Source organism: Brassica napus, chromosome A4, assembly GCF_020379485.1.
Source record: "Brassica napus cultivar Da-Ae chromosome A4, Da-Ae, whole genome shotgun sequence".
NCBI lineage: Eukaryota > Viridiplantae > Streptophyta > Magnoliopsida > Brassicales > Brassicaceae > Brassica > Brassica napus.
The window spans coordinates 14342887-14357694 of NC_063437.1; the positions used below are offsets into that span (position 1 = coordinate 14342887).

The 14808-nt window shown below is 30.0% G+C and overlaps 1 protein-coding gene across 1 annotated transcript; it reads left to right on the plus strand.

The window, feature by feature from the left end:
* The first annotated feature begins 5286 nt into the window (after window positions 1–5286).
* LOC106446812 (sulfite exporter TauE/SafE family protein 3) lies at window positions 5287–8217 on the plus strand. The gene is made up of 12 exons (XM_013888614.3): window positions 5287–5574; window positions 5648–5807; window positions 5884–6084; window positions 6328–6392; window positions 6498–6525; window positions 6634–6713; window positions 6784–6870; window positions 6955–7005; window positions 7094–7315; window positions 7387–7480; window positions 7557–7697; window positions 7896–8217. The coding sequence occupies exons 1-12, from the start codon at window positions 5377–5379 to the stop codon at window positions 7979–7981; spliced, it is 1413 nt and encodes a 470-aa protein (XP_013744068.2). The 5' UTR covers window positions 5287–5376; the 3' UTR covers window positions 7982–8217.
* Window positions 8218–14808: the final 6591 nt, after the last annotated feature.

Sequence of the window (14808 nt, forward strand, 5' to 3'; positions counted from 1 at the left end):
TTTTGTTTCAAATAAAAATATTTACTACAAAATTAGTTTGTAAGTACAATATCTTTTAAAAAAAATTGTTTGTTGTTCTTAACAGTATCTACAAATATTTCTTTTCTATTATATAGGTCAAATTTAATTTAACTTCCATATATAAATTTCAAATTTAGAAATAAAACCATAAATTATGTTGGTAAGCTCCATATATTCACTAAAGCTAATAATATAAAATCTTTATAACTACTTTAATAATGATATAGTTTAATTTTAAATAGAATATTATTATATTGAACTAAATATGATAAATTCTATTTTATTTTTAGTTATCGTTTATTAAATGAAAAATAAAAATTCTATTTTTATATATATTTTATAATAATAATAAATCATGTTAAAATAAACTATTATATTGAATTAAATATGGTAAATTATATTAAATTGATATATTTATTTTCATAAATATAAATATTTAAAAATATAATATGAAGACCAAACAGCTTAATATTCGCAAACTAGATAATAAATGTATAAAACAATATAAATATCTCAAAATTTTGTATATACAAATAATATATTATCTAAAATGAATAAACGTAAAAATTAAACACAAAATTTAGTATCAATTTAATAATATATTATCTAAAAGAAAATTCAGCTTTGAAGGACAGTGAATCAGAATTTAGTATAAATTAAACACAAAATAATTTTCAGGTATGTTGTTTCATGCATATACTAAATTTTACATTAACTAAATGCAAACATAATAAGAAGCAAAAAAATTCATGTAACAATCTTAAATAATTGATTAATTATAACATATAAACTAGGGAAATACCTAAAGATAGGACTAAAAAAGTTTTGGTCACAAATATATACTCTAAAAATCAAAATGACCAAAATATTTTATTAAAGAGGTAAATATACATTTATACCCATAGGGTTAACTAATCCAAACCTTAGGGTTTAGAGTTAAGGGTGGAGATTTTGGATTAGGTTTAAAATTTTATAAAATAAAAAATAAATATTAAAAATTTGAAAATAAAAATTTTTAAAATAGTTTCAAAAAGTATTTTCGAATTAAAAAAAATTGGAAACAAAAAACTAAAAAAAATCAAAAAAAAAAATTCAAAAAAAAATTATAACAAAGTTCGAATTTGAAAACATATAATCTAAAACTATAAAAAAAAGATTTTTTTTTATTTTTTTTTATTTTTTTAATTTTTTAATTTTTTAATTTTTTATTTATCTAGGATATTAGGATCTTTTTATCTATTAAATGAAATATTTTGGTAACTTTCCTCCTAATCGTCTACTTTTGTGACCAAAACTTGAAAATTATCTATTTATGAGAATTCTCCTATAAACTATGAAATTATTTGTATTTGAAATAGTTATATAAATATTTATATATATGATTTAACGTTAAAATTGTGTACCACCAGTGATCTAAAATAAATATCTATGTATATAAATTGAAAAATATACTCGCGAATGCGCGGATCAATACCTAATCTAATTTATTAATTAAGAGTCATATTTTTATCTACTATTAACAAGTCATAGTAGTATTAGTTAAAGAATTAGTTAATATGACATACTTGATAACTTACGTTAATAAAAAAGGCGAACAATATATTTTAATTTGTTTTTAATTACAACAAAATATGTTGAGAAATAATCTAACAAAATCTTAGTTGAAATTTAAATATTTTTATAAAATAACACATTAATTTCGTAATTAGTAATTTAATATTATTATCAATCAATTTTGACTAAAATTTAATTATAAAATAAGAAAATAAAATTATGTACTATTTTTTCTAAATTCTATAATTATACTATGTATTCTATAAAAATAGAAATGCTATATGAATTAAATGTGGCAAAACTATATTAAACAGGTAAATTAAAGTTTTTTTATTTTAAAAAAAACCATTTAAATAAATTATCACCCATCCTTAAAACGAGTTAAAATTCATAAATGATATAGTATTTTATAAAAAATAAATTTATTAACTTAGGTTAAGCTTTTATATCTACAACTATATATTGTCTTTTTAGTTAGTTTGAAACTCTCAACATTATATTGTTTAAAAATGTTTATATACAAAATATAATAGGATACAATAACCTTTAGTTACTATTTTAAAAAAAATAAGTTATTAGAAAACTATGAAATTTTAGTAATTCATTTAAAATATTAATGACAAATCAAAATTTAATTATAAATTGAATAATTTATTTAAATATAGCAAAATCTGTTGAGAAATTTTTTGAAAATATAACAAAAATTCAAATATTTTATAACATTATATGTTAATGTAGTAACAAAAACAAATTCAAAATTCGTCTAATCTTCCAATCTCAAAAATAGTCGTGTAATTTTTCAAAGTTTTCTTAACAAAATATAAAAATTTGAAAATAAATATTCAAATTTTACAAAAGATAAAATTATAGATAATAAAGAATATATTTTTGAAATGCACCACGAAAATAACAAATTATATGTGTTGTAAATATTAAAACAATCTAATATTTTGAATTCTTAGCTAAAAAAATAAAGGAATCCAATATTTTGGAATTTATAATTGAAAAAGTAAAACTTAATATATAGTTTTATTGGAATATTCATGATATATGTTGTAAAAATTAAAGTAATATAATATTTTAAATTCTTAATTAAAATAAATAAATCTTAATATTGTAACATCCAAAAAATATCCTATACCAATAAGATTTAATAAAATAATATGATAGATAATAATACTATGTATAAGACTTACTAAAATAATAGGGCGATATTATTTAAACAAAACAATGTTTTTACTTTTAAATCGCATAAAATACTGAAATGATATATGTTAAAGTATTTTTTTTAAACACAACAAGTAAATATAAATTATTTTAAGCATATTTATTTTCTATAATATAAATAAATAAATTTTAAAAATGTATTATACGCAAAATGTATAAATTAGAGAAAAACATATTTTGAAGGAAGTTCTCTATTCGTTTATTTCAAATTGTTATTTTATTGTACCTAACTCGAAAATATAATAGTAAGTAATAAAAATTAATAACAAAGTAAAATGTATTAAATAATCACTGTATATTAATAATACCGAAAAAGAAATATGAACAGTAATATTATAGAGTTACACAATATATAACACTAAAATGAAAACTATATATTTAAAACATTTGTCATAATATCAAATACGTTTATAAAATGAAAAAATATCCGCACGGACGTGGTGTTAAAATCTAGTATAATCTATTAATTTAGGGTTCTATTATTATCTACTATTAACAAGTCATAGTATGACCACTAAATTTTGAATTTGATTATTTACATTAATAATAAACCAACTATAAATTGAATTTTTTTTAACTATAATAAAATCAGTTGAGAAAAAATCTAACAAAATCTTACTAAACATTTAAATATTTTAATAAAGTAACACATTAATTAATTTTATAATTAGTAATACTAATATTATTATAAATCAATTTTAATTAAACTTTTATTCTAAAACAGGAATATGAATATTCTATACTAGTTTTTATGAATCTTATAATTATATTCTATATTATATAAAAATAGAAGTCATTGATGAACTAAATATGACAAAATTATATTAAATAGGTAAATTAACAAATTTTATTTTTTTAAAATCGTTTTGTTTACATAAATTATCACTCATCATTAAAATGGGTTAAATTCATAAATTATAAAATATTTTTATAGAAAAATAAATTTATTAACATAGTTTAACCTCTTATATCTACGACTATATGTTAAAATTTTATTTATTTTGAAACTCTCAATAATATATTGTTTAAAAATGTTTTTATATAAAAATATAATGGTATATAATAACATTTAGTTCTTATACTATTTAAAATATGTTATTAGAAAACTATGAAATTTTAATAATTCATTTAAAATATTAATGACAAATCAAATTTAATAATGTATCAAAAAAAATTCAAAATTCATGTAATCTTCCAAACTAAAAAATAGTTGTATAATTTTCAAAAGTTATCTTGCCAAAATATGCAATTTTGAAAATAAATATTCAAACTCAAAATGATAATTTTTTTTTGATGACCCTCGTATCCGGAGCCTCGAGAGCATCCGACTAGCGCCAATGACCGTCCATCACCGGAGCTTAGTAGGGAATTCTGCCGAGACATCCAGGAGGGCTGGTGATCACCCCATGTAAATTCTACCAGTGGCCACATGTTAGCAGGCTTCTGCGTATTGGGCCCGAAGGTCCCTCAAGATAATCACCTCCTAGCGGCACTCGAACCCATGACTTCGCATTCGCATGTTGAGTTTAACCACTAAACCACTAACACGTGGTTAAAATGATAATATTTTAAATTTTACAAAAGATAAAATCATAGATAATAAAGAATAACTTTTTAAAATGCACCACGAAAAATAAACTATATATTTTGTAAAAATTAAAGTAAACTAATATCTTGAATTCTTATATTTTTTTAAAAAACTTAATATCATAATATCCAAAAATATTCTATATCAATAAAATTTACTAAAATAATATGATAGATGCTACTATATATAAAATTTACAAAAATAATAAGACTATATTGTTTAAACAAAACAGTAATTTTACTTATAAATCCAGTAAACTACAAAAATGATATATGTTAAAGCATATCTTTTAAAAACAACATGTAAATATAAATTATCTTAAACATGAAAATATATTTGTAAGTAATAAACATTAATAACAAAGTAAAATTTATTAAACAAATCAATATATATTAATGACGCCGAATAAAAATATAAACAATAGTATTATAGAAGTTACATAATATATAACATTAATATGAAAATTATATATTTAAAACATTTATAATAATATCAAACACATTTATAAAATGTAAAATTATCCGCACGGATAATGAATGTTAAATCCATTACGAGAAGTAGTTAAATTGTTTAAAATATGCTTGTGGGTTAAATGGAATTTATACATTCAATTAGTTGAATACAAAAAATATGGAACATGTAGCGACATATGCTGAAATGGGAGTGGAGAAAATGGTGAGATAGTGAAAAGCACACACATAGATGATTATTCATTTGGGAGTTGGTGAAAACTTATTTCATGATCTATGTAATCTGGCGTCATTAATGACAATACTTATCTTTGATTTTAAAGTAAAACAGCTAGGCGACAGATGTAGATTTGACTCACTGTTAATGTTTAATCCTCATACGTCACCTCAATCTAGCACGTCTAGGTTCCAAGTCTGGGTCAGGCGGAATTTATTTAAAAAAATAAGAACAGAGGTTATATAGAAAAAGTAAGATACGGATTCACTCGTGTACTTGTGATTTTCGAAAACACAAAAATGTCGGAACTGAGATGGAAGTGTCGGGGTCTGAGATCAGTGATCGTTCTCTTCACCAATTTCGCTTTAGCTTTTGCCTTCGTTTCCGCTGAGAGGGGCTTTTTTTATTCCAAGGCGAGGGAAAGTGACGAACCACCCAGTTTCTTCCTGGATTTTCTATGGGAACCTGATCAGACAGGTTATCATCATGTCTGGCCCGTAAGTAGTTTTTCTCTTTGATCTGATCCGGTTTTGATAAAAGAAAAATAAAAATAAAAATCATTTTCCCCAGGAATTTGAGTTCAACTGGCAAATTGTTTTGGGCACACTCGTTGGATTCTTTGGAGCTGCGTTTGGTAGCGTAGGAGGTGTTGGTGGAGGTGGCATTTTCGTACCTATGCTCAGTTTGATTATCGGCTTTGATCCTAAATCAGCAACAGCTTTGTCAAAATGTAAGAGTAACGTTATACTACCATTGCTTTAGAGCATCAGTTTTATATGGTTATTTTGATCATTTTCTTTTAATAGGCATGATCGTGGGAGCTTCTGTGTCAACTGTGTATTACAATCTTAGATTGAGGCATCCTACGCTTGATATGCCAATCATCGACTACGATCTCGCGCTGTTGATCCAGCCCATGCTTATGCTTGGGATTAGCGTTGGTGTCGCTTTCAATGTCATGTTTCCAGATTGGATGGTCACAGTACTCCTCATAATCCTCTTTCTAGGTAAAAAAAATCCTCATAATCCTAAGAAATTTTACCAGTCATTCATTTTTTCTTTGTACTCTTTCCCATTGTAGAGAAATATTCACTAAATACGATAAGAAATCATTATTCATCATCATTTTTATAATTTTATTCTTTTCCATTCATTTTCTATATGTTCCCAATGTTCATGTGATGGTTATCAGTTAGACCTGTTGTCTTTCTCCATCCGCAGTTAGACTTATTATATCTATGGGTATGCAGGTACATCAACAAAGGCGTTTTTGAAAGGTCGTGAGACTTGGAACAAGGAGACTATAGAGAAAATGGTACATCCCTAACTTTCATCAATTATTCTTTGAATATCCTTTCTATAATATTGTTTTATAAGAACTTTCAATCTCTAATGCCTATCAAACTCTTTTGTGCTACAGGAAGCTGCTAAGCGTTTAGAGTCAGATGGTGAGTTGAGTTTGTGTTGTGTCAAACATGTTTCAGTGACAACCATATTACAACCTCTGTTTTTTTCTTCTTCTTTTTTTGGGTTAAACATAATCTACTTTTCACCAGGTGTATCTGCCACAGAAGTGGAATATATGCCTCTTCCTGCAGCTCCGAGCACCAATCCTGGAAACAACAAGAAACGAGAAGTGAATTCTATTATCTTTACACTAGTGCTAGTTCTGTGTGATGTCAAGAGTTAATCCTAATTTACTGCAGGTAAGTATTATTGAGAATGTATACTGGAAGGAACTTGGACTTCTCGTTTTCGTCTGGATTGTTTTCCTGGCACTGCAGATAGCCAAGGTTAGTTAGTACACATTCATATGTATCATTTTGAGCATACTTTTACATGTTCAAACTTTATTCATGTTCTTTTCATGGAAACAGACAAATATGCCAACTTGTTCAGTTGGATATTGGGTCATAAACTTGTTACAGGTATAACATTCAGTTACATTTTTATTTTTATTAGTTAGCTGAGAGAACCATGTACACTGCTTACTTACATCTCTTCCGATTCATGCAGATTCCGGTTGCAGTTGGTGTATCAAGCTACGAGGCAGTAGCTTTGTACCAGGGTAGAAGAATCATTGCATCTAATGGACAAGGAGACTCTAATTTTACCATTGGTCAGCTTATTCTTTACTGTTCATTTGGCGTATTGGCGGGTGTAGTCGGTGGGTTACTTGGTTTAGGCGGAGGTTTCATCATGGGACCATTGTTTCTTGAGCTCGGTGTCCCTCCACAGGTGTGTGAATTTATCATATTCGAGAATCACTTTTTCTTGTATCACTAGATCTCTACTTTTTATTATTGCAGGTCTCAAGTGCCACAGCGACTTTTGCAATGACTTTCTCTTCATCCATGTCTGTTGTAGAATACTATCTTCTCAAACGATTCCCTATTCCATATGGTGAGTTTATATGTTACATCATGTTTGGTAAGACTGTTTTTCTTACCTCGGGATGTCTACTTTTATGTCTGTGTAGCTCTGTATCTTGTGGGAGTGGCAACAATTGCAGCTTTGGTTGGACAACATGTAGTCAGAAGACTGATAGCAGTCCTCGGCCGAGCATCCCTCATCATTTTCATCCTCGCCTCCACGATTTTTATCAGCGCCATATCACTTGGTACATGACCTCCCTCGCTCACCAAAAACTATTTCTTTGAATTTCAGCACTTTTAATTTGTTCTGCTTTAACATAGATTTACTTTGTTTCGTGAGTTGGTGTTTATCTATCAAAATGGATAGGATAGATACCTTGCGCAGCTAGTGACGGAATTTTTAATCACCTTGAGTAGATGTGTAATGTTATATTTGTTATTAGGTGGCGTGGGAATAGTGAACATGATGGGCAAGTTACAACGGCACGAGTACATGGGTTTTGAAAACCTCTGCAAGTACAGTGGTTAAGGTTTAACAATCTGGATAATGTCAAAGAAAATATCTCGGATTTTTTACCTATTTTTAACTGAAGCCAAGTCGTCTCTACTCGGTAAAGTATAGCTTGTAAAAGTTCTCATTCTTGATGGCAAGATTTATTGTCTTTCCATGTTTGTGGCTATTTCTTTAGTCTAGAGACTATTCCGCTTGTTCGCTATTTGTTCTAAATATGTTTTTCTAAAATAGTTATGTAAGGCATCTCCAACATCATTAAAAATGCTTCAATGGTACTATATTTTCAGTCTATAATAAAATGAAAAATATGATTACTCCAATATAAAGTTTTTTTCACCATTCTATTTTCTATTCTAAAATAGAGTATCACTGGGACAAACTCAAACCCATAAGAAATAAAGGTTGAGAATGGCTACATGTGATTCGCGGTTTTCATTGCGGAATTTACAAAACCGTATTTCATTTACCATTCACAATTTTTGTTAAGGAAGTGCGGTTTTCAAGAGAAAAAAATACGAAAACCGCAAATACAATTTTTATGTTGTAAAGTGGTTGACAACAGCGCAAAACCGCTACGCATCAGATAGCTAGCGTTATTTAAAAAACGCACTCCAACAGTATAAAAACTTAGGTAATGAATGGAGCCAGCGTTTTTAGAAAAAGCGGGACGTATTTGTTAATGATGTGACAGAATTCTGAAAGTGTCACCAATCAAGAAAATTGTAATTGTTATAGCGGTTTTGGTCAAAAAACGCTTTCACAAAACTATTTTTTTGTTTGTTCAGGTTTTAACGAATAACGCAAAAGCACTACTTATGGTGCGGTATATATGTCAGAATAACGCACTTTGACCATCTATTATTTAAAATAAAAGTATTTTGATTTTTGATAAAATCTTATAATATTTTTTTATCAGCTATAAATCCCATAGACGTTTCTAATAATAATAATTACATCAATGATTTAGGGTCCGAATGGTGACGGCGGAATTGTTAAAATAAGCGGTACGGAATTTAAGTGCGGTACGGTACAACAGCGGTTCGTGCGTTATGCGGGAGAAGTACGGTACGGTACAACAGCGGTTCGTGCGTTATGCGGGACAAGTGCGGTTTTGATAGAAAAGTAGTGCGGTTTTGATAGAAAAATTAGAGCGGTTTGATAAAAAAAATAGTGCGGTTTTGATATAAAAAACAGAAAACAAGTGTGATATGATAGTGTGATTACTGTGGATCCTAATGGGAGGAGCGGTGGTTTAGCTCTTTTTTATTATAATGAGTATCAGGTGAAGATTTTATATTCTAGCAATAGAATGATAGATATTGAGGCGGTGGTTAAAGGAAAACAAGTCTTTCTTACTTTTGTTTATGGGGATCCGGTGCCAAAACTAAGAGAACAAGTATGGGAGAGACTAACCCGATTTGGTTTGGCAAGATCAGAACCTTGGTTTATTATTGGGGATCTAAATGAAATTACTGGGAATCATGAAAAGGATGGGGGTTCTCTTCGTTGTGCTACTTCATTTATCCCGTTCAATAATATGATAAGGAATAGTGGTTTACTAGAATTTCCGGCTCGAGGAAATACAATGTCTTGGCAAGGAAGAAGGGGCAAAGGGAAAGGAGCAGTGACGATCAGATGTCGTTTGGATCGAGCTTTGGCAAATGAGGAATGGCATACGCTTTTCCCATGTTCTTATACAGAGTATCTAAAGATGGTGGGATCTGACCATCGCCCAGTGTTGGCTTTCTTAGAGGATAAATTTATAAAGAAAAGAAGGGGGCAATTTAGATTTGACAAAAGATGGATTGGCCAAGAGGGTCTTATGGAGTCGATTGTAACAGGCTGGACGGGGAGTCAGGAAGGACAACTAGGAGATCTTGTTACCAAAATTACTAATTGTCGCCATGAAATATCTACTTGGCGTAAAGATAATCAACCATATGGAAAAGATAAAATACAGAAGCTTCAACAGGCACTTGAAGACGTGCAAATGGATAATAATCGGTCTCAAGAGGAGATTATTGAGGTTTCTAGGAAATTGCAGGAGGCTTATAAGGATGAGGAGGAATATTGGCACCAGAAAAGCAGGAATATGTGGTACTCATCTGGAGATCTAAATACTAAATTTTATCATGCTTTGACGAAGCAGCGTAGGGTTCGTAACAAAATAGTGGGTCTTCATGATGAAACAGGTAACTGGATAACAGATGAGAAAGGGGTTGAGAAGGTGGCGGTTGATTACTTTGAGAGTCTGTTTACGACCACGGATCCAACGGAATTTGATAGTTTTTTGGAGGAGATAGTACCATCTATTTCTCCCCGAATGAATCAAAATTTGCTGCGAATGGCAACGGAGGAAGAGGTCCGACAAGCTTTATTTATGATGCATCCAGAGAAAGCGCCAGGACCGGACGGGATGACAGCTCTTTTTTTTCAGCACTCATGGCATATAATTAAGAGGGATGTGGTTGAGCTGGTGAACAATTTTCTTCTCACAGGAAATATGGATCAACGTTTAAATATGACTAATATTTGTATGATTCCGAAAGTAGAGAGACCCACAAGGATGACGGAATTACGGCCGATAAGCCTTTGTAATGTTGGTTATAAGATTATCTCGAAGGTTTTATGTCAACGATTGAAAATTTGCCTACCAAGACTGATTTCGGAGACACAATCGGCATTTGTGGCGGGTAGGTTAATATCGGATAATATACTTATCGCGCAGGAAATGTTTCATGGACTGAGGACAAATAAGTCATGTCAGAACAAATTTATGGCAATCAAAACGGATATGAGTAAGGCATATGATAGGATTGAGTGGAAATTCATTGTGGCACTTTTACACAGAATGGGATTTGATCCTCGATGGGTTAATTTGATGCTGGAATGTATCTCTTCGGTCCAATATAGGGTACTTATCAATGGGCAGCCACAGGGACTTATTATTCCTCAACGAGGTCTACGGCAGGGGGATCCTCTGTCTCCGTATTTATTCATTATGTGCACTGAGGCATTAATAGCGAATATTAAGAGGGCAGAGAGAGAGAAACAACTTACTGGTTTAAAGGTGGCGCGAGCGTGTCCAGCAATCTCTCATTTGCTATTTGCAGATGATAGTCTATTCTTTTGTAAGGCAAACAAGGAGGAGTGTCAAACTATTCTTAGGATTTTACAGGAATATGAGGCTGTCTCAGGGCAACAAATTAATTTCCAGAAGTCCTCAATTCAATTTGGGCATAAGATTGAAGAATCAATTCGTCAAGAGTTGAGAGATATTCTGGGAATCCAAAACATAGGAGGCATGGGATCCTATTTGGGGTTGCCAGAAAGTCTTGGAGGGTCTAAGGTACAGGTTTTTGGTTTTGTTCAGGAACGTTTGAATAATAGGGTTAATGGATGGACATTCCGATTTTTTACTAAAGGAGGAAAAGAGGTAATTATTAAATCGGTGGTGACGGCTTTGCCCAATCATGTTATGTCTGTTTATCGGTTACCGAAGACTACAGTTCAAAAATTAACAAGCGCAGTTGCTCGGTTTTGGTGGAGCCCAGGAGGAAGTTCTAAAGGTATGCATTGGAAATCATGGGATAAATTATGTGAAACCAAAGATAACGGTGGGTTAGGTTTCAAGGATCTTATGGATTTTAATACGGCAATGCTTGGAAAGCAACTATGGAGACTGATGGAAAAACCAAATACTCTATTCTCAAGAGTCTTCAAAGGACGGTATTACAGGAATGCTTCACCCCTGGAACCGATTCGTTCTTCTTCTCCGTCATATGGCTGGAGGAGTATCATTTCTGCTAGATCTCTGGTTTGTAAAGGACTAATTAAACGGGTGGGAACAGGTTCGTCTATCTCTGTATGGAATGATCCTTGGATCCCAGCCACTCGCCCGAGACCAGCAACCAAAAATTTCCCCAACTTTTATCCGGACCTTACAGTGGATTCCCTCATAAATTCGGAATCTCGCTCATGGAATTTACAGGTAATTAGGACTCTTGTGGATCCTGCGGATGCGAAAATAATTGAAAGTATTCCTTTAAGTAGGAATCAGTTTGAGGATAGGAATGGATGGCATTTTACTAAAACTGGAAAATATTCAGTCCAATCAGGCTATCAAGTGGAACGGATTTATCCGGATAAGGAAAAACCACCAGTTTTTTATGGCCCTACAGTGGATATACTTAAAGCTTTCTGTTAGAAAGTTCGGTGTCCCCCAAAAATAAGGCATTTTTTATGGCAACTTCTCTCAGGATGTATATCGGTAATGAAAAACCTCAAGGCAAGAGGGATAAATGGAGATACATTTTGTGCTCGATGCGGAGAGCCTGAAGAATCAATTAACCATGTATTTTTTGAATGTCCACCGGCACGCCAAGTGTGGGCATTATCCAAGATTCCGTCAGCTCCGAATTTTTTTCCTACTTCTTCATTGTTTGCTAATATGGATCATCTATTTTGGAGAGTCCGGCCAAAGATGGATGATCATCAGTTTGCATGGATTCTATGGTATATTTGGAAAGCTCGAAATAACAAAGTTTTCAGTAATTTGGATATGGATCCGAGGGATACTCTTCAATTAGCTGAAATAGAATCATCACTTTGGGCAGAAGCACAGGTGGGAAATGACCCAACGAGAGGGCTTTCGGTACCGATCAATGTTCCCCTAGTGACACAAGGTCGATGGTGTTTTATGGATGGTTCATGGAAGGATAAGGATACGTTCTCAGGACAAGGCTGGTATAGTACTTTACCAGGGTTTGATGGGCTGCTAGGGGCAAGGAATGTAAGGGCATGTCTTTCACCCCTTCATTCGGAGATAGAGGCGTTGATTTGGGCAATGGAATGTATGAAGAATTTAAGACAGTTTCAGGTAACGTTTGCAACGGATTGTTCTCAATTGGTGAAGATGGTTTCGGAACCAGAAGAATGGCCAGCATTCGAAAGCTATTTGGAGGACATAAAGCTTCTCAAAGGAAGTTTCCTCAACTCTGATATAGTTCATGTACCTCGGACAGCGAATCTTCGGGCAGATAGTCTAGCACGCAGTGCTAGGAAACAATCGTCCTTTGTCGTTCACATGGATGCGGAGTTACCGATTTGGTTTACAGAGTCATCATGAGTCTGTAAATTCTTTGCTGTCAAAAAAAAAAAAAAAAAAAAACAGAAAACAAATATATTTAAGACAATAACAATTAAATGTATTTGTTTAGTGATAAATAAAAAATTCTAAATATAATTTTAGTAAAAAAATCTGATTGTAATTTATGTATTTTATATAAATTATTTATCAAAATAGTCCTGTTAATAAATTATTTTTACTAATTATAAATAAATAAAAAATTATTTATTTTATATGATGCATAGTTGTACTAAACAATAAGGAATAAATTCAATTTTATTAAAAAATTAATACCATTTTCAAATTTACTTTATAAAAATAACTATTTTCATAAATACGTCAATTTTGCAAGAAAAAAATTAAACTAACATTCCTAAATCATTTATAAATATTTTATAAAATTTTAGTAACCTAACTCCACCGTTAAGTGCTAACTTTTAAACAATACTAGATTTTGACCCGCGCAGGCGCGCGGGTGTATATTTTGAAAAATATGTTGATATTTGTTTTTCATGTAATTATTAGGATTTGGAAAAATGAATTCGAAGAACATAACCGATACCGATCCAAAGATATAGTACCAAACCCAAACATAAATTGATTAAATATTCTAATTATTCAAAATTTTGTTATTTAGAGAACCGAATCTGATCCGAACCGAAGTATTTAGGTATCCGAATTTATCTAAAAATAGATTTATATACTTATATATATTAATTATTTTTAGATTTAACGTATATAAAACATCAAAAATGATACTTTTAAATTGGTTTAAATACTTGAAAATATATATAGATAGTCAAAAGTAAATATCTGAAATAGTTAAAGTATACTCAAATCACCAAAAATACTTAAAATAATTATTGATTTCGTATCCAAAATTTTAAATCAAGCCAATTGATATGTTAAGTTTAAGTATTATGACATATGTTATTCAAATTTATACGTAATATATTATTTTATTTATACATTTTGAGAAATTTAAAATATATAATGATTTAAGACTTTAAAAATAATTTAAATTAGTTATCCAAACCCAAACCAAACCCGCAAAGATCCAAATCGAACTCAAACCAAAATTTAGAAACATTCTAATAAGGCTGAAATCTTTGATCCCGAAAACCCAAAATACAAACCGATCTGAACTAAACCCGTATGGATATCCAAAAGCCCATCCCTAGTCATTATTATATATCGTATTTTATCATCATATAATTAATCGTATTTTATATGTACCATCATATAAGTAATCATATAATTAATAGTATTTTATACATACCATCATATAAATAATTACATATATTATATTTTTAAAACTTAATATGAAATATGAAAACCATAATTTGAGTTGGTATTTCAAATTGGGCTTTGTATTATATTTTTCTTATATATATTGACAATATTTTTTTATAATGGTTATTGAAAAATAGTTTAGTAAAAATCCATTTTTGAATATATGTATATTTTTGAATCAATTTTTGATATAAATCAAATTTGAATTATTATTTTGATTTGAAATATGTATATAAAGTTTAAATTTTGTTTTATGTTTAGTTTAGAAAATTTTTTTTCAGGGAATTAGATTGATCCATTTTGGTATATTTTAAAAATGGCATAGATAACTTTCAATTTTTTAAAAAAACATAAGCCCATTACTTTTTTTCTTAATACTACTATCCTTGTTTTCAAACAAAAATATTTTTTTTTTAAAGAC

Bases quoted from the DNA above. Each gene is read 5' to 3' on its own strand.
- LOC106446812 (XM_013888614.3), top strand. From the start codon at position 5,377: ATGTCGGAACTGAGATGGAAGTGTCGGGGTCTGAGATCAGTGATCGTT. The intron at 5,808-5,883 runs GTAAGAGTAACG...TTCTTTTAATAG, and splicing joins AGCAACAGCTTTGTCAAAAT to GCATGATCGTGGGAGCTTCT. The intron at 6,871-6,954 runs GTTAGTTAGTAC...TCATGGAAACAG, and splicing joins TGGCACTGCAGATAGCCAAG to ACAAATATGCCAACTTGTTC.